Below are 17327 nucleotides of genomic sequence, written 5' to 3'. Positions count from 1 at the left end.
CAGGGTAAAGGGTAACCACTATGTGGCAACGCACGGCCGGGACACGGTGGACCTACCGTATGCCCAGGCCAACCGGGGATACTCGACCGACGGTGAGGACAGCCAGCGGGCGCCGTCGGAGCGGACACTGTCCGAGTACACGATAGCGAACGAGCGCGGCACCCCGCCGACTGCTCCGGCCCGGAAGTCACGCTCGGAGCACAAATACCAGAACAACGGTGGCCCACGGCCGCTTTCTAGTCCACCGACGCGCGCCCCGCCGAGGGCTCCGTCCGCGCTCAGCTACGATCATGGTGGCGAAACCGGTAGCGACATCTACGTCACGTCCGCGGCCTACAAGGCACCGTCGGAGATAAGGTAAGGACCTGGGGAAAGGTTCCAAGTCAGGCGAAATCCTAACGCCTTTCTACACCTCCACAGTCGCTACAGTGCGCACCGGACGCATCAGTCGCGCGGACCCAGAAGCGTGTACAGTGTGGCCAGCACGGCGAAAACGGGCCGCAGCTCGCGGCGGCACGGCGCGAAAGTGGAGGCGATGTCGGCCCCGAACCCGTTCTGTCCCAACGTGAAGGGTGTCTGCTGTCTGATGCTGCTGCTCAACCTAGGCCTCATCCTCATAACGCTCGGGTTCGTCATAGTAATGCAGTTCATGGAACCACTGTTTGTCTGGTGAGTATCGCCACGATTGGTACGAACCGGGCCCGCGAACCGTGTCACTAACGCGGAACCTCTTCCGGATTGCAGGATCCTCGGTGTGGTGTTTCTCATCTTCGGCTTCGGCACCCTAATCGGCAGCATGATCTACTGCGTGATCGTGTGCCGGGACGCGAAAACACCGGCCCAGCTGAAGAACGAGGACCTGTACTGGACGAAGCACTGGCAGAAGAGCATCGGATACACGCCGCAGGAGATCGACTATAAGACCGATCGGTTCGACGAGCGGGACCGGTACTCGGATCGCTTTTCGGTCAGCAAAATGAGCGGGAAGTACTCCGATCGTGACATCACCCGCTACTGATGATACTAATCGTCTACTGGACACTAACCCTAACGCTCGCCGAGCACTCATCCGAGTCGTCCTTCTTGCGGGCCGCCCAATGTAAACCCAAACCGGTCAACGCACTAACGCGTGATGTACGCGAACCAGTTTTCGCGATGACCAAGATTTTTACCTGCACCTTTACGTGACGACATGACCACAGTCCGGCATCCTCTGGCATGTAATGTAGTTTTTAACCCAACCCATGTCGTCGCGGAGGCGCCTTCACCGAAGGCGCAACAGCACAACGGTACACTAACCATTTAAATTAAATGATTTCGCGATGAGCGATAGGGAACGACGTGTTTGGGGAAATGTTTGCATTTCGTTGGCAAACGGAACACATTTCACTAGGTTTAGCGCCGACAAGTTCCAGGAAAGTCTTAAGCAATCATTGTAACCTGATTAGGAAGGATAATGTCTTGAAAGTAGCGGGTAAGCGAAAGATAGAACGAATCACGAATTAATCTTAATCCGTACGTTATCCGAATCCGGTCGATCCCTGCCCCTAAATACCAGTTCTCCGTAACCCATGAGTCAACAGTGTGTAAATAATAATCCCGAAACGAGTAAATCAATAAACGCAACCATGTTTTTAATCGAATTCATCGCACTGCTCCTTCTTCGTAATGATAATTGGTTTGCAGAGAAAGTATTCTTATGTTTTCTTTATTTCACATCATAATACGTTAAGTAACCGTACACTCGGTACAAATATTATGATTTCACAAACAGGGAAAATAGTTCGCTTTACCCGGTAATGGTGAATTTGCTTCGCTTTTATAACTAAATCTCATCAAGCCACGATAGGGCAGGGCAGTTGTGCGAATTGTTCGAAACATTATTTTAAAGGAAATACGAATTAAGCACCATTAACGATAGTCGAACAAGTTGTTCTGTCCCGTGCTGCTTGGTCGGATCAAACCCTGCTGTTTTTAACGATACAAATATTTGCTCCCATTCATGAGTAAAGCTAGTGGACACAAGAGAGCTTAAAAGTATGCCTTTCCTAAGCAATCTGGCACAATCTACTGGAAATTATGTTCCCAAAAATTGAGCTATTCAACACACCCTTCTGTCTTAGCAATCCCGTAAACTCTTTCAGTTATCCAACGATTTCCATCCGTCTAACATTCGGCTGATGCTTATTCTACGTTGTAACCTAGTCTCGAGGACTACAACTGGCTGTCAGTTGGCCCCCTCTGTTCATGATTGGCTGGGCAACTGGAAAACATAAAAAAAGAATCACGGATTCGATCCGCTTTGTGCGATTATATTCTAATCTACCGCTAGAAAAGGTGAGGAAAATGCGTTTTACTTCGATGGACGACTCATCTTGGAAGGATGATATGGCGTTGATTTGTCAGGTGAATTGTTTCATGGTTTTCCCCATCAGTCTGGCTGCCGATGGCAGGAAGCGAGCGGGAAAAGCGTGTGGCATGCGAAAAGCAAAAACATTTCCTTGAACTCCGACCGGACCATTAGACATCTGTTTGCTTGGTGCTGCCTTTATCAGTTGCCTTCGAGATCTGGACACCCATCGAACCGAGCAGGTTGGCCGCCGGTCCCGGTCCTCCGAGTTGCGACTGGTAGCTTTCCATCATGTTCCGCAACGTGTTTACGTCAATATTGACCGGTCGGAACGTTTCAATGTCATCAAAGTCGTCACCCTCGGGCGCGGCCGATGATGCCCCCGCAGAGCATTCCTTCGACGCAGAGGCCGAACCAACATCCCCTTGGTCAATTGCCGTTTCGAAGCTTCGACCGATGGTTGTGCCTGCCAGTTCGCGATCCATCTGCGCCATGTACGTTTGCAGTTCGCTTTGGATGGCACGATTGGCGCGGGTCGGAGACATCTCCTCCAGATTGCGATCGTACTCGTCGTCCTGGCTGTAGTCGCTCATGTTCGATTCCTCCGACGAGTCCCACCGGTCTTCGGGGATCAGTAGGTCGAGCATATTCTTTACGTGCATCCCGAACGCACCGGCATCAAAATCGACCGTTGCGGACTGATGGAACGGTGAGACCTCCGGTGGCAGAGATTCCTGAGCGCTGGTGGGCATTCCGGCATTCGTCTGTCGATCCCGTGCCGTCTTGCTTCGGGTGCGTTTTGGCTTTGTAGGTCCCGGCTTTCCGAAGGGACCTAGATCGAGCGGTGCATGGTTCTGTGCCACCTTGCCCTTGCCTTCCATCGGTTCATCGCCCTCGGGAGGGTCAACGACAACACCGTCAAACTCGCTCTTGCGCTCCAGAAACTCACTCACCATCGAAGTGAACGTTTCACTCGCATTGACCCCATTCCCGTTGAGAGAGAAAAGCTTCTTGGCACCGTACCGCTGCGTGAGCATTCGGTCCAGCTCGTCCGGCGAAATGTTCATCCACTCGTCACTGTCCGCCGCCGGTAGATCCTCGCCCTGCTTGCGTAACTCTTCCGTGTCCCACTCGTTGCGCTTCAGAATAGAAACGATCTCCTCGCCGATCTTCGGTGTCGTCCGCATCGACTCACGGTGTTCCGCGTAGTAGTCACGCGCGATCGCAAGCAGCTTCGTGTGTTCCTGCGATCCTTCTATGTTATCCCGGAAGTAGCCTTTCACGGTCAGCGAATCCCGATAGCTGCGCCATCCCTTGTCCTCGTCCCAGTTCGTGCGGGAGGTCTTTGCTTGGGAAGCCAGTATTTCGAAGCCGCAGGCCAGCTTCAGGCCGAGGAGGTGTGCCTTATGGTTCGCGTCATTCGCCGGAGGAACGGTCCAGCCGGTGCGGCGGTCAGGAAGATAGCGGCTTTGCGACAGCATCGCGTACAAACATTTCGTAAACGTGACACTCGCGTAAACGCAACACTCGGGCGGAAAGTATCGCATTGCGCGACACACCTTCAAATCGATCGGATCACGGTTACGAAACGCAAGTACGGCCGGTGCTACGAGCTGCGGGTTTTCGCGCAAAACGGCCGCTACACCGACGGGCACGTAAACCGTTGCTCGGTGGTGGTGTTCCGAGATTTTGCTTGGGAAATCCTCAATCCGGTCGCGCACACAACGTGCCACTTCTTCGCTGACGCAAAATTTCCTTCCCTCGGGTCCACGAACCGCAGTTATCGCCGCTTCCATATCCGTCGGCGAACAATCCGACCCGGTGGCAGTTTGTGGCTCGAGCATTCGAAGCCCACCGTCCACGATGAAGACGTTGCCCTCGCACGTTTCCGGGGTGGCCCAACGAGGTAGCTGTTCCGCGGCTTCGATCAGCAAAAATTCTCCATCCGCATCCACTACGCGGGCCACCAATCCCGGGATGCGTTCCGTGAGGCGGTACAGCAGGGCGACGATGAACCATTCATCTTGGATGTTGTCACCGACGTGGGAAATCCCGTAAAGATGAGATGGTAGTTTGGCTAAAAATAGAATAAAGAGGTTTCCACCTTTATGATGATGACACTATATGCTCACACACTATTGCTCTCGTGCGACAACTACCTCCACTGGCGTCCGGACCATTCTCCCCGGTGGCCGCCTCGATGAGCAACCGGGAGTTGTCCTTCGGTCTCGGTACCATCCGAAAGCCGTCCCGATGCCAGATGTACCGTCCACAAAATTCTTCCGCAATCCTGTTCACGTCCTGCAGGAGCTGCTCCAGGGAGCTTTCACAGTTCTCCAGCTCCACATCGGTAGGATCGGTGGTACCAGCAGGAAACAGAAAGTACTCCACAAAATCGTCCTCCCGTATCGACTGCAATATTTCACGCTGAGCCATCCTCACGGAGATCTATCGTCGCGATTCCGTCCAGTTCCACACCCAGTTAGCCTTCGGAAAGGTGCTTGCCCCGTCCGCAGGGTTTCAATCGATACGATAGGGACAAAGCGTTTTACTGTTTCTTTTTTTACCACTATTTACTGTTTTGATTTGGCTGTCAAAACGCACCGTGAGTTACTGCCAGTTGCTGAGTGCCGTCAAGCAGCTCGTTTTCGAGCAGACGCCGCGAAAGTGCTCGAATGGAAGCGGACGATGATGAGAAAAATCCTTCTATTGCGCTTCTTGCGATTGTTGTGAAATTGGCTATTGTATGTACGGCGCATTCGCATTCACGCAGGAAAAGAAAAACAAACCACCGGCGACGACCATTGTACAAGGTGATGCAAAAACATGAATCATTCGGAGCATTATATAAACGGTGGGTTTGCTTCAGCGAACGTGATTTACAGCAAACACTCGATAACAAATCGAAAACGCACAATCTTTGTATGTTATCAACACAGTACACGAGCTTTATTTACTACTACTTATGCATCCACAAACAAGTCCGAACGTACAAACTATGAAATAGCAATCCTTATCTTACATTCCACCTGCGCCAATCATTTGAGTTCAACCTCCAGCATCGCCTCTATTCGACTTTCTGTTTCTTCTTGTAATCGTCCAGCGCCGCCTTGATGGCGTCCTCCGCCAGCATGGAGCAATGCAGCTTGACCGGCGGCAAGGATAGTTCCTTCGCAATGTCCGTGTTTTTCAGCTGCTTCGCCTGGTCCAGCGTCTTTCCTTTGACCCATTCGGTGGCCAGCGAGCTCGAGGCAATGGCCGATCCGCATCCGAAAGTTTTGAACTTGGCGTCGATGATTTTACCGTTGTCGTCTACCTTGATTTGCAGCTTCATGACATCGCCGCAGGCCGGAGCTCCGACGAGACCGGTTCCCACGTTCTTGTCTTTCTTGTCCATCGAGCCGACGTTCCGGGGGTTTTCGTAGTGCTCCAAAACATTCTGATGGTACAGGGCGCACGGCACGCTGCGTGTCCGCGAAACCTTCAACAGCGTTCCAATATTGCGCGGAAGAGACATCCTCTGACTTCACAATCAACGAATTACGGAAAATTTGAAAGTTTTACTGCAACCAACAATGCCGAACTTCCGAGAGCTATTGCGCTGTTATTACTTATTGAATGACAACAAGAATTCTTCCCGGCAACACTGATTCCAAAACAGAAAACTCAGCTGTTTTGATTCGAATTAGTTTATGGTGTACGCTTGAAAGTTACCACGCTGCTAACGCTTTGGTTTCATCGCCGGATAAGTATCAAACATGCAGTAAAATTGAAGAGTTGAAGGAAATTATTTCTTAGTGCTAGATTGTAGAAAACTGCACAATACTTCCACAATGTTGGCGGAAATTTCCTTTTCCAACAAGATAGTGAGATATTTTCAGTCGGCGATGAGATGCTTTCTCACCTAACTTGAATTGCGATTTATAATTCGTCTTTTTCAGCACAAATTAGCGCTTGATGGGAGTTAAATAGCTGTATTTAAAATCTTAACTCCTTATAATTGCTAATATTCGCTTTTCCAAATCCTGAAAACCGTCGGAAGTTTTCTCTTCGAAAGGCGCTGAACTCGACAGGGTGAATCAGAAAGTATCGTGGCTGCTGTCAGGATGTGCAGGGTTGCTTCCGAGTTTCTCTTATCAATTGTCAAACAGAAAGTCACGTTTGAAAGTCAGGCTCGAAGATACACAGTTAGGTTCAACAATCTTTGGGATTCGCATAGAAAAAAAATCCCCTTTTGACGTTTGTTGTTTTTGTTGTTTTGCTTGTTCTTGGATCGCTCGGTTGTCGTGGTTGGCCGTGCTGAAACTTTGCGTCCTCCAGCTAATAAAGAGAGGAGCCCGCGAGAAAGCGAACAGCCGGAGGAGAACAAATTGTGGAGCTGTTCCGTTGGTGTGTGCTTTCCGGTGCTGGCTGAGTGAGAATCGTGCGGAAGTGGTGTGCAGTGGCCAGTGTTGCGCGTATCGAAAGCAACCCGTTCGACTCCCCAGTTCTCCAAGGCGACGATAAGTCATCCGAAGGTGCGTCACGTCCTAACAAATTACCTGGGAAGTTCCCCAGCCGGATCCGGGGGACCGGGATTTTTCTTTCCATTTAGGCCAGCCAGCGCTCGGGTGCGGAAGTTTCTCGATTGCTCTGGTCCGGGTGCCCAGCACAACGCCGCGGCGATATGTGCCAAACGATAAGCAATAGCTGCTAGCTGTGTTGTTGGTGGAGCATGTGCTGTCCTTGGTTCCGATGTGTCTAGCAGGGGTCATGTAACGGGATATCAACACAGGAAGTAGAAACAGTAACGCTATTTTGCCCATGCAAGGGTCCACCACCTATTGACTGCTGGGGCAGCCGAAGGGTGAAGAGGAACGTAGGAAGCTGGCCAGGATCGGATCGTGCGAAACGGTGCGGTAGAGGGAAAAGCAAAATCTCGCGACTACCGTGGTGGTGCCGTGCTAATAAGCGTTTCTCAATCTTTTACTGCCCTTTTTTTTTTTTATTTGTTTTCTCCTCCGTTTTCCCGTTACTCATTCTCCGCGTCGCGCGTTCTCTCCCCGTGTAAGTGCTTCTCGCGTGCTGCACGGGGTGTCTCTTTCGAGCGACAACGATGCCCGTTCGCGAGTGTTTTGTGGATTTTGTGGCCGTCCCGTACCGTAGCTAGATACAATTTTGCACTCGGTACCAGCAGCGCGATTGCTGGGGTGCTGTGTGCCGATGATGAATCAAGAGGAACAAAGCGAGTTGCGTTGCTAGTAAAGAAGGTACTAAGAGGGGGGCTGGGAATGCGGGTGGCTGGAAAGGAAGAAAAGTTCTTACGTCAGTGTCTTACCCCAGAAAAGGGACACACCGGGGACAGCATTAAATTTAAAATAGGGAAAATCACTGGAGAGCTAGGGAAATGTGGAAGAAAATCCGCGTACGGAAACGGACGGAAACGGTGGCGCTCCCAACGCCTGGCAACGCTTTGTGTGTTGAGTGTGTTGGTGTGTCGAGTGGCGGTGTAAAGTGTGTAATGCTCGAGGCGCTCTAGGAAAAGTGTTTTCCAAGAACACAAAACAACACAAACGTAAACGCGGATTGGCAATCGTGTTGGCGATTTTAGACGCAGAAAGCCAAGCGATCATTTGCTCGTGATTGTGTCCGCGGGCTACGACAACAGAATTGATGACTTGACAAGAGTAAATCAAAGCAAAAATCCTTAAAATTGCAATAATTGGCTAAGTCACGATACTGGTACAAAAAACTTATTTACCAACTTATATACAACACTTCTCACAACTAAAGGAGGAACTTGCTCGGTTTAGTTATTGTTTCGGTGCCTCTTTTTAGAACTGCAAACAAATTAACAAAGATAAACACAAACATTCCAAGGCGAGAAGCGAACCTTAGCGATCGTCAAAGCAACCAATGTCGCTCGGAGTAGGAAACAAAGAGTTTTTCTTGGATGGCACACCTCGAAAGGGGGGGGGGGGGGGGGGGCCCAACGTGAGCCCTAGAACGCCAGCCATCGCCCAAGGCCCGTCAAAGGCCACAATGAACGTTTGAAGATTGAAACCGTCCGATTGGCACGTCGTCCAGCCGCGAGTGATTCGCTATTTGCCCTTAATTGCCCCTCGGGCTGACCATCGGCACATTAAGATCGGACGGAGGTGACGAAGAGTTCGCTAATCTTTCAGCGTCGGGCAGTTTACGAATCAAACCGATCTCACGTTCCGTTATCGCAGTGTGCAGTGCAAGGACTCATCGCGCTTCTTTCGATGGGAAGATAGCAGCAGCGCACGTTACGACAGGTTTGCATGGGTCATGTGTGCACAGGCACTAACGTTACCTGCGTCCTACATTTATGACCGTCGTCGATGCGCTCAACTTGGAATCTTGCAGGCTACGTCACGCACGCACGCACCGTCACCGGCCGTCGAAGCAATTGGTGGTGCCGCTCGCAAACTTCATATTGCCGCTTGTTTGCTTTAAGCTGCTGATAGCGAATCCCGCGGCTATGGAAAAGATGTCACCTACGCGATAAGCAAGGGACGTGAGAGATGGGACCTCATTTTGGGGTATCGCGGCCGCCCGGAGCGAACGCACACTCATGCGGACATTGCGGTGCGTTGCGTGGCCTACTTCTTTGGTGCGGGTAGTTAAATGACAGAAACAACCCGCGCTCTAGCTGCGTCTCGGGTACAGGGCGGTGCGTCGTAACCATGGCAACGAGGTGCCACGCACTATGGGCGCGCTTGCATATGATTTATCTGTTATTTATTTTACTATCATTTTTGGGGTTAGTCTGCATTGTTTGACTATTATTAAAAAATTAAACGTAAAATTAAAAATGTTTTCATCTGTAATGTACAGACACTTAATTTCAAACTAGCGATCGTTACCTAGTTCCCAACAACCCCATACTGTTGAGTTGCCGATTGCCTGAAAAATAATTCATTTTTCCTTCGACACGTTGCAGATCGATACCTTTCTGGTTGCCACCAATAAATCATTTTCGATGAGGTTGTGCGCAATGTTATCTTGGGCGGTATAATCGTTTGAACGGGTCAAACTGGTTGTTGAGCCTTGCTTCCTCATTCGAACATCAGTGTATATGACACGTTAATGGCGTTACATTGTAGCGCTCGGTCGGTTATCGCCAATTTGTAGGTTTCAAATGGAGTTTAATCGTTATTCGCGCCACCGTACAATGTATTGTTCAATTCTTCCTTTTTCCCGGGGGAGAAAAGTACCCTTATCGTTGTCTTTACTACGACGAGGTGCTTATCAAACGTTTGCGTGCTAAACGTGTCGTTGGATAAGCACATGGAGATACCTTCGTCATTGTCTTGCAAGTCTGCCGCAGACCGGTTGCCGTAGGCTCTCGTGCACCGAGACATAGTATAGAGGATTAAAAGTAGTTTTATCACTTAGTGTAGTGTTATTGCACCAATTTATGACCGCAATGCCCAGGTTGTTGACCTGAGAAGGGATCTACCTATTGTTTTTTCTGCCGCAAAGTGTGCCACAAAAAGGATGCCAATTGAATGTCTTGCCGGGACAGGTTTTATGTCTTTTTCTTACGAGCAGCATATGATGGCTCTGCGCAAGATGTTCCCGGGAAAATCGATCATAGCCCAAGCACAGCAGCACTGCCAAGCAGCTATGAATATCCAAAAGTAGAACGCCCAATTCGAATAACCCTTTTTTTTCTTTCCACTAACGTTGGCGTTTAATTTGGAAATGTATGTCGTAGCTACAAAGAGCACGTCGCTTGTGGTGTGACTTGTAATCGGCCGCTGCGATTCTGATGTGCAGCAAGACGATCCGAGGTTGGTCCAGATTTTCAGAAGAACAAATTAAAATGCAGCTTTCATCGCATTTTCTCTCCCTGGCGCTCTCGGGGATCATAATTTCCAACTCAAACATGTTTGTTCCCATTCTTTGTTCTGACGGGAGCCTTAACACTTGTCCAGGTTTAGGACGAACATCTTGCCAAGATATTGGCAGAGTATCAGCATCGCACACACACACACACACACACGCGAGGCAACCCTTTGGTTGTTCCAAAGTCATGCTTCCGTTCTGCATTTTGATTGCACACATAAGATGGTAGCGAAAAGGAAGTCAGAAGAAGGAAGAATCAAGTAGCCCGCCAGCTTACCATCCCTTGTTTTGGGTGAATCTGGGCATCCGTCTGGTAGCTTGCTTTGTGAGCTTTTATGTAAGAACAAGATACGACGTTGTGCTGAACAGATTCTTCTTCCGAAGACTGCGTCGGTCGTTGGAAGAAGTTGTTTTTGCGTTGGATGGCAGTACGACAGTAACAGCTGTTGGCTCCCCCGGATGGCAAGAAGATTTAATTTGGAATGCTCTTTTTCGCGCTCGTTTTTGTCCATTCTCCGGTTTCCGTGGATTCCTTTCTCCGGTGGAAAATACGGACAAAAGAGTTGAAATTCTATTCCGGTAACAAAGGTGGCTTACGGTGATTTGTTACTTTCTGGTAACACAGTCGTCACACAGAATCCCTTTGTGAAAACAGGACGAATGTTACGAATATTGTTGGTAACCTTTTGGTCGAACTGTTGAACTGGTTATGTTTTACTAGCCGTCCCCCAAAAATAATCGTTTTCTCAAATGTTGAATTTTCGAAGTAAGACAATCGTTCATATAATCGTTCAATCGTATCGTTCAATTTTGTACAATGAATAGCACACGTGTATTGAATTCTTAATCTCTGAAATACGCATTGAACGTATTTGGATCGTTTCGCTCGCCCTGTGTTCAGTTGAACATACTCCGTGAGTCGATCATGAGGGCAATAAGTCAAATGAATCGATCACAATCTATCGCATGTATCTGTCCCGGAGCTACAGATAACACTGAGGTTTAGCTCACAAATATTTCGTCCATCTGCACGAACCCTTTATCACGATTACTACATTGCCAGTATATCTTATCGTACTGTCAGGCGTTTAGCGAGAGAAAGATATGGGAATGTAATGAACAGAAGAATTACTTCTCGAAAATCGATTATCCGATGAATTCGGGCTTAGCAACAATCCTTGTACTAGGGCCCTAAACTATACTGAAGGTGAATGCAATGCTTATATTTGTACGTTGTGAGATCATTCTTGAAACTGTACCTTACGAACCTCCGACCCAGATATGGCTCTTAATCAGCAAATACGATCGGCATACTCGAACAGAAGGCGCCTCGAAGAACCCGTTCAACCGGCCACAACGCAACATGTTAATATTGGTCTAAAAGTGCTGAATAACTGTGCAATACTGTTGTCCCTTGCACCGTGCATGACCAGTTATGCTTGAATTGAGAAGAATGCGGCAAAAGCAAACAAGATCAGTGTGATCAGTTTGTGGGGAGAATAATTTCATGTGCAAGACTGTGGAACTGGACCAAAGAACTGGGTTCGCTTTCTTACAGATCGCGGCGCATGCTGTCGTTAATTAATCAATCGTTGATCTTTGTTGTCTTCTCAAGGGTTGAGCATTGTTTCGAATTGTTCGATCACACCAACCCACACATGCACACACACCCTACGTTAGACATCATCATGGCATGGTCCGTTGTAAACTCCGGCTACATAAATTAACAAGCTTACTACCAAGCAAGACACCAAGAAACCGAATCCTTTGGGGGCTCCCGGTTCTGAACACGATTCGTTCTGTCGCAGATCTAATTGGACAGCATGTTGGTCACCTTTTGTTCCCCTTTTATCGTGGTTCTTGTCGATTCGCCAAGCTACGCAGCCAACGAAGGAACAGAACAACTTGAATGAGGCTAATGTTGTGCAAACGGTACTTACAGTAATCAGTGCCAGCCAACTACACCGTTAGCACCGGCGGCGTCACATTTCGTTCGCGGAAGTTCCCGATCCGTGGGGTCTTCTTGGATTAGTGTTTCCGCTGGCTGGGGCTTCATGCAAACGGGAAATAGCAAACCACTTCAAACTGACGTCTCTGATAGTGATGAGATATAAAGACCAGTGCAGTGGATTGACGTGAGAACCGAAAATAGGGTACGGCAATGAGGATAAACCGTCCTGTTTTTTTTAAATGACGGTGTGGGCGCAGAAACGATTCAACGATTCGCGATGGAATCGACTGTTGCAATAACCTCTTCATTAACGATTCGGGCGGTCGATCGGTAAGCCTTGAACTCCTTTCACAGTCCACACGGATGATGCCACTGTACCGAGCGGCCCGGCCGTGTGTGTCACGTGTTTCGAGATGAGGTTGCGAACGAAGGAAGTTGTGTGTTAATAATACTAATAACCGCACCAACGGCGTAAAATGAAAACATTAAACGTTTTAGGTAGATTAGTTTATTCTCATTTCATTAGTTTGCTTCCATCTAATGGTAAGATATTACAAAAGACTAGATCTTTTGTGTCGTTTCTTTTCCATCAACTTAAGAACTTTGTGCCGTTTATTTATTGTGTAACATTTTTTAATTTTTATAACCAACCAGTGGACGAATGGCGTGAATCGTTTTTACCAATAAAGTTCTTTGTAACAAGTCGGCCATTCTCATCTTCTTGAATGGAAGCAAACATCGTTTTACGCGCTGGCTATCATTACTTCGGGCGTTTAGCGTAAACAATCTGGTGCGTCTACTCTCTGTGGTCAACTGTCACAGAGGAACGCGCGTGATTGTTTTGCTACCCGCGGACATATCGTCTTCGCGGACCGGACAGTCTGTCGATGGAACTAGGCACCAGGCGAGATGGAAGATAGCTCACCGTGCCGGCCAAACACAGAACGCATGGGGATGTCACCAGCGTGAACGTGGTTAGAATCGCTGTCTTGTGCGCGATGTGTGTGTCACGTGTACCGCGGTGCATAGGCTTTCGAGGCTTCCTTCACCCAACCGGTCAAAAGCCCTCTTCCGAATACAAATGAAGGTTAATATTGTCTCGTTCCTCTTCCGTCTCATTTTAGGTGTTCCAATCTGCTGCCACATCGTCGCCCCGATGCACCGGCCCGTCGTGTAACGTGAGACAACGCCGGTTCCAGTAGCTGGACGCCGGACGCAACCACAGGACGATCATTTGTATCAGACGTCTTGAGCAGCGGTTCCTGATCCCCGTAGGGCCCGCCGCCCTAGAACACAAACAATCCTACAAAAATGGCCAAATTTGACGGGAAAAAGTGCCGCCTGCTGACGGTGATGTCGCTGACGGTGTTTTTCTTTTTCGTCGAAATCGTCGTTGGCTACTTCACCAACTCGATGGCCTTGGTGGCCGACAGTTTTCACATGCTGGGCGACATAGCGGCACTTGTGATTTCGTTCCTATCAATTAAGGTGAGCGAATGCTAAATATTACGCCCCAAGAGACGAATGTTAATCCTGGGCTTGCTCTCAAACTCTAATCGTAGATGTCGCCAAAGAAGTGGTCCAAAAATACGTTCGGTTGGGCACGAGCGGAAGTGCTCGGTGCACTGGTGAATGCAGTATTTCTCGTGGCTCTTTGCTTCAGTATTACTATAGAAGCCTGCAAAAGGTAAATGCATACAAGATGTCTTAAAAAACGATGCCAGCTCTTATACCACCTCCTTTTGTGCCGTAGATTCATCGAGGTGGAACACATCCACGAGCCCGAGCTGCTGATTGTGGTCGGAGTGATCGGACTTTTGGTGAACCTACTAGGCCTCTGTCTGCTGCACAGTGAGTTGAAGGATCTCTATAGTTACCTGTAGTTACAAAAAACACTGAAACGTCATCTTTCGTCTGCGGCTTTTTTCAGAGCACGGTGGAGGAGGACACCTTGGGCATTCGCATGGCGGTGGTCTTACACAGTCGAAACAGATGAGCGGTTCGAATGGCAATTTGGCCAACACGGACGACAATGAAAACAAATCCTTCATGTACCAACAGGTAAACACCATTTCGATCGTGCCGTTGCCTACCATCGTTGCGTTTGAACTTACGTTAGCGCCATCCATCCATACTGCGCGCACCCTGAATTACTAATTTCTTGAAGGGTTCCAACATCCATCAAATTCCAATGATTACGCAGACATCCCAACGATTTAAAAAGCAACCGAACCAATCGATATTCGCGCACCATAAAAAGGTTACTTTTTGTTACATTTCCACCAACGGGAACTCGCCCACCCTTAGATACGGACCAACCAATGTTGCATGAGCGGGGTTCGGGTTGCTTTCCGGGACGGAAATGATTGATTGTTCAATTTACGAAAGCTGATATCGGGGCACACGCCGTTTGACTAACGATTTTTTCTCGTCCACATTTTCTTCCACCAAGAATGGAGCGGCAGCGAAAAAACCAACCCACCATGGCCATTCGCACGATTCCACGCAGATGAACATGCGCGGCGCCTTCCTGCACGTGCTCAGCGATGCGCTCGGTAGCGTTGTCGTGATAATAAGCGCACTGGTAAGAGAGCGTGTTTGTTGGTTCATTTCGTTCGTATTCCTAAGTCTGTCGCGGTTTTCGTTTGCCCTTTGCCAGATTGTCAAATACACTGACTGGGAGTACAAACTGTACATGGATCCGGCCCTATCGGTAGTGCTGGTCGCGCTCATCCTAAAGTCCGTGTGGCCGCTGCTGCGCGAATCGGCGTTAATTTTGCTGCAAACCGTACCGACGCACATACAGGTCGATGCCATACAGCGGCGGTTGCTCGAAAAGGTCGACGGTGTGCTTGCGGTGCACGAGTTTCACGTTTGGCAGCTGGCCGGCGATCGCATCATCGCCTCGGCGCACATCCGCTGCCGCAATCTGTCCGAGTACATGAAGATCGCCGAGCGGGTGAAAGAGTTCTTCCACAACGAGGGTATCCACTCGACCACCATTCAGCCCGAGTTTGTCGAACTCGAGCAGCTCAACAGCTTTTCCGGTAAATGCGGCCGTAGTTCGGCTGGAGCCTGCTCAAACCGATTTCCCTTTGAACCAATCGTATAACCTACACTTTCGTTACTTTCTCCTGTTTCGCCAGCAGGTTCGGATGGGTTTTCCAACAGCCTGAATGGCAGTGCGACGCAGGATTGCTGTGCGCTCGACTGTCCCACGACGGATGAAAGTAGTTGTATCAAAGCTACATGCTGCCAAAACAACAATAATGTTAAGGTAGGACGCAATTAAATCACATACTTATTGCTGCATATATGTTTAAAAAATGGGAACCGACCAGTGTCCCGTTGATAGTGTTTGCCTTTCTTTGTCCTCTTTCCACAAATCCAAAACCACCGTTTTCTTATGTTTTTTTTTATTTATTTCCCAATTCTTATTTTTTCCTCCCCTTTTTTTGCCTGTTATCGAATCTTAAATGAAAATTGAAATAAAAACAGCCGGTGGTGGTAATCGATAAGGGCGGCACGGCCGTGGCAGCCGATGATGCCACCGAACAACCGACGGATCCGATGGGGTTCCGACACTCGTCGTCATCGACGTCGGGACCGAAGGCTACCGACGCACTGCTGTTTCACGACGATGAGCAGTTCGACAAGGACGAATGACGAAGGCGGCAGACAAAAACAATCAAACCGTGTGCCAACACTCGCGCACACAACACAATAGACAGACAACGCCGCGTGGAAGAAAGAGGACAAGAAAATAACAGCAACGAACCGGCCGGTGTAGAATCACCTTGTGAGTGACGGTTTGGGCGATAGGATAGTTTGTTATGAAACATGGACGACGAAGACGACGACAGTGACAAAAATGCCGCAGTATATTTAATCTTCTCAACCAAAGGTCGCGCGCCCGTCGGTCGTCTGAGAGACGCTGCGGAGAAAGTGGTTCAACATCCCGCTTGACTGATTTTCTTTCGCTACGCCAAGCACCGGTACCTGGCTGGAGAAAGAAAGCGGAAGCAGAGTATAAAGACACGGACTGTGACACGCTGGTCAACAACCAGAGGTCCATAGCGTTGCTGTTATAGCAGCGAAGGTGTTCTGTAAAACAAACACCACGTAAGGGAGAAACTAACGAGGAGCTGTGAGTAGGGAAGTAGGAACATAGAAAGGGAGCGCTTGCCCCGTCTCCGAGGAACCTTCATTCTGGGGTCAGGTTTGGTTGGCAAGCGATTTGATTTGTAGAGAAGCTTATTTGTTTGGCGCTCTCCAGGATACTGTCCACATGGTGATAACTAAATAACTAAACAAACTAAGCACCGTGTGCGGCCGCAAGAAAAAGAGTCGCTTGTAACGGAAACAGGGGTTCAGGGAGAAAAGATACATATTTATAGTTTTCCTGCTTGTGGCACATTAACTTTCTATTCTTGTTTTAGTCTTTTATCGTAAATTGTGCTCCATTCAAATAATTTATCTTATGACTTTTCTGTTGTGACGATTCGTTATCATTATACATTAGGAATGTATCTTTATATTTGAACAGCATTGTAGGACTTTTTGCTTTCGGTAATACTATAATTAAGGCATAGAGTTACTCGAGTGAAGTAGAAAATGGTTTCGATAATGGTCTAGCGACAAAGATCTATACTACCTCAACAGTACAAAACACAAATTGTGCTCACAAGTTGAAATATGCTGCGTTACTATTAAATACTAACGAATCAAAACGAATTGCAACGTCGTACTCTTTGTGTGTGTGGAAGAAATGCACTTATTGCACAAGATGGGAGAAACCCCGGAAAAGGAGTTGGCCCACTGCGGTCGGCTCTCCTTGCTGATCATCTGTAAACAGTCTCGTCCGATGTAACAATCCGGCCCTGTCGTGGTCGCATCCCTGTTATTCCCATTCGATTGGTCGGGCTTCTCGACCCACAATCCTTCGAACCACACCAGACGATTACGACAACGACGACGACGTTACGCGGATCACGGGTGAATTTTTTTTATTTTGCTTCGTCCTTTTTTCACATTTGTATTCAGTTTGGGTTCCAGTCTGGTGTGGTCGGCCGGCAGACACCGGGATGCATTTGCCCGGTTTCGAGCCAATAAATGCTCCAGATATCCAGACGTGGGGGTTTGCCGGGTGCGCCCGTCGTCTGTGCACCGTCT

The 17327-nt window shown here is 48.8% G+C and overlaps 4 protein-coding genes across 5 annotated transcripts in view; 2 read left to right on the top strand and 2 right to left on the bottom strand.

Moving 5' to 3' along the window:
• Positions 1–2224, top strand: part of LOC128268593 (uncharacterized) — a 76053-nt gene extending 73829 nt beyond the window's left edge. Inside the window, exons 6-8 of the mRNA XM_053005721.1 lie at positions 4–357; positions 421–669; positions 745–2224. Of these exons, the coding sequence (XP_052861681.1) occupies positions 4–357; positions 421–669; positions 745–1018 (877 nt within the window). The 3' untranslated portion in view covers positions 1019–2224. The remainder of the gene's footprint in view (positions 1–3; positions 358–420; positions 670–744) is intronic.
• On the bottom strand, positions 1697–4789 carry LOC128268592 (protein ecdysoneless). The gene is made up of 2 exons (XM_053005718.1): positions 4504–4789; positions 1697–4427 (listed from the first exon to the last, which is right to left on the bottom strand). Exons 1-2 carry the CDS (start codon positions 4784–4786, stop codon positions 2521–2523), a joined length of 2190 nt encoding a protein of 729 aa, XP_052861678.1. The 5' UTR covers positions 4787–4789; the 3' UTR covers positions 1697–2520.
• Positions 4790–5276: 487 nt separating this feature from the next.
• On the bottom strand, positions 5277–5956 carry LOC128278280 (iron-sulfur cluster assembly scaffold protein IscU). Its single transcript, XM_053016970.1, has one exon. It carries the CDS (start codon positions 5865–5867, stop codon positions 5418–5420), a length of 450 nt encoding a protein of 149 aa, XP_052872930.1. The 5' UTR covers positions 5868–5956; the 3' UTR covers positions 5277–5417.
• Positions 5957–6690: 734 nt separating this feature from the next.
• Positions 6691–16785, top strand: LOC128277396 (proton-coupled zinc antiporter SLC30A1). 2 transcript variants are annotated; one of them, XM_053015850.1, is made up of 9 exons: positions 6691–6867; positions 13280–13643; positions 13718–13842; positions 13909–14006; positions 14086–14216; positions 14608–14739; positions 14815–15202; positions 15305–15432; positions 15654–16785. In XM_053015850.1, exons 2-9 carry the CDS (start codon positions 13467–13469, stop codon positions 15819–15821), a joined length of 1347 nt encoding a protein of 448 aa, XP_052871810.1. In that variant the 5' UTR covers positions 6691–6867; positions 13280–13466; the 3' UTR covers positions 15822–16785. The 2 variants fall into 2 exon arrangements, with proteins under 2 accessions (XP_052871810.1, XP_052871809.1); XM_053015849.1 differs by having other exon boundaries at positions 15302–15432.
• Positions 16786–17327: the final 542 nt, after the last annotated feature.

The sequence above is a fragment of the Anopheles cruzii genome, chromosome 2 (genome assembly GCF_943734635.1).
Source record: "Anopheles cruzii chromosome 2, idAnoCruzAS_RS32_06, whole genome shotgun sequence".
NCBI classification, from domain to species: domain Eukaryota; kingdom Metazoa; phylum Arthropoda; class Insecta; order Diptera; family Culicidae; genus Anopheles; species Anopheles cruzii.
The sequence above is the reverse complement of the archived record's forward strand: the minus strand, read 5'-3'. Positions and strand labels throughout refer to the sequence as shown.

Bases quoted from the DNA above. Each gene is read 5' to 3' on its own strand.
- LOC128277396 (XM_053015849.1), top strand. From the start codon at position 13,467: ATGGCCAAATTTGACGGGAAAAAGTGCCGCCTGCTGACGGTGATGTCG. The intron at 14,217-14,607 runs GTAAACACCATT...TCTTCCACCAAG, and splicing joins AATCCTTCATGTACCAACAG to AATGGAGCGGCAGCGAAAAA. The intron at 15,433-15,653 runs GTAGGACGCAAT...AAATAAAAACAG, and splicing joins AAAACAACAATAATGTTAAG to CCGGTGGTGGTAATCGATAA.
- LOC128278280 (XM_053016970.1), bottom strand. From the start codon at position 5,867: ATGTCTCTTCCGCGCAATATTGGAACGCTGTTGAAGGTTTCGCGGACA.
- LOC128268592 (XM_053005718.1), bottom strand. From the start codon at position 4,786: ATGGCTCAGCGTGAAATATTGCAGTCGATACGGGAGGACGATTTTGTG. The intron at 4,428-4,503 runs GTCGCACGAGAG...TTCTATTTTTAG, and splicing joins GGACGCCAGTGGAGGTAGTT to CCAAACTACCATCTCATCTT.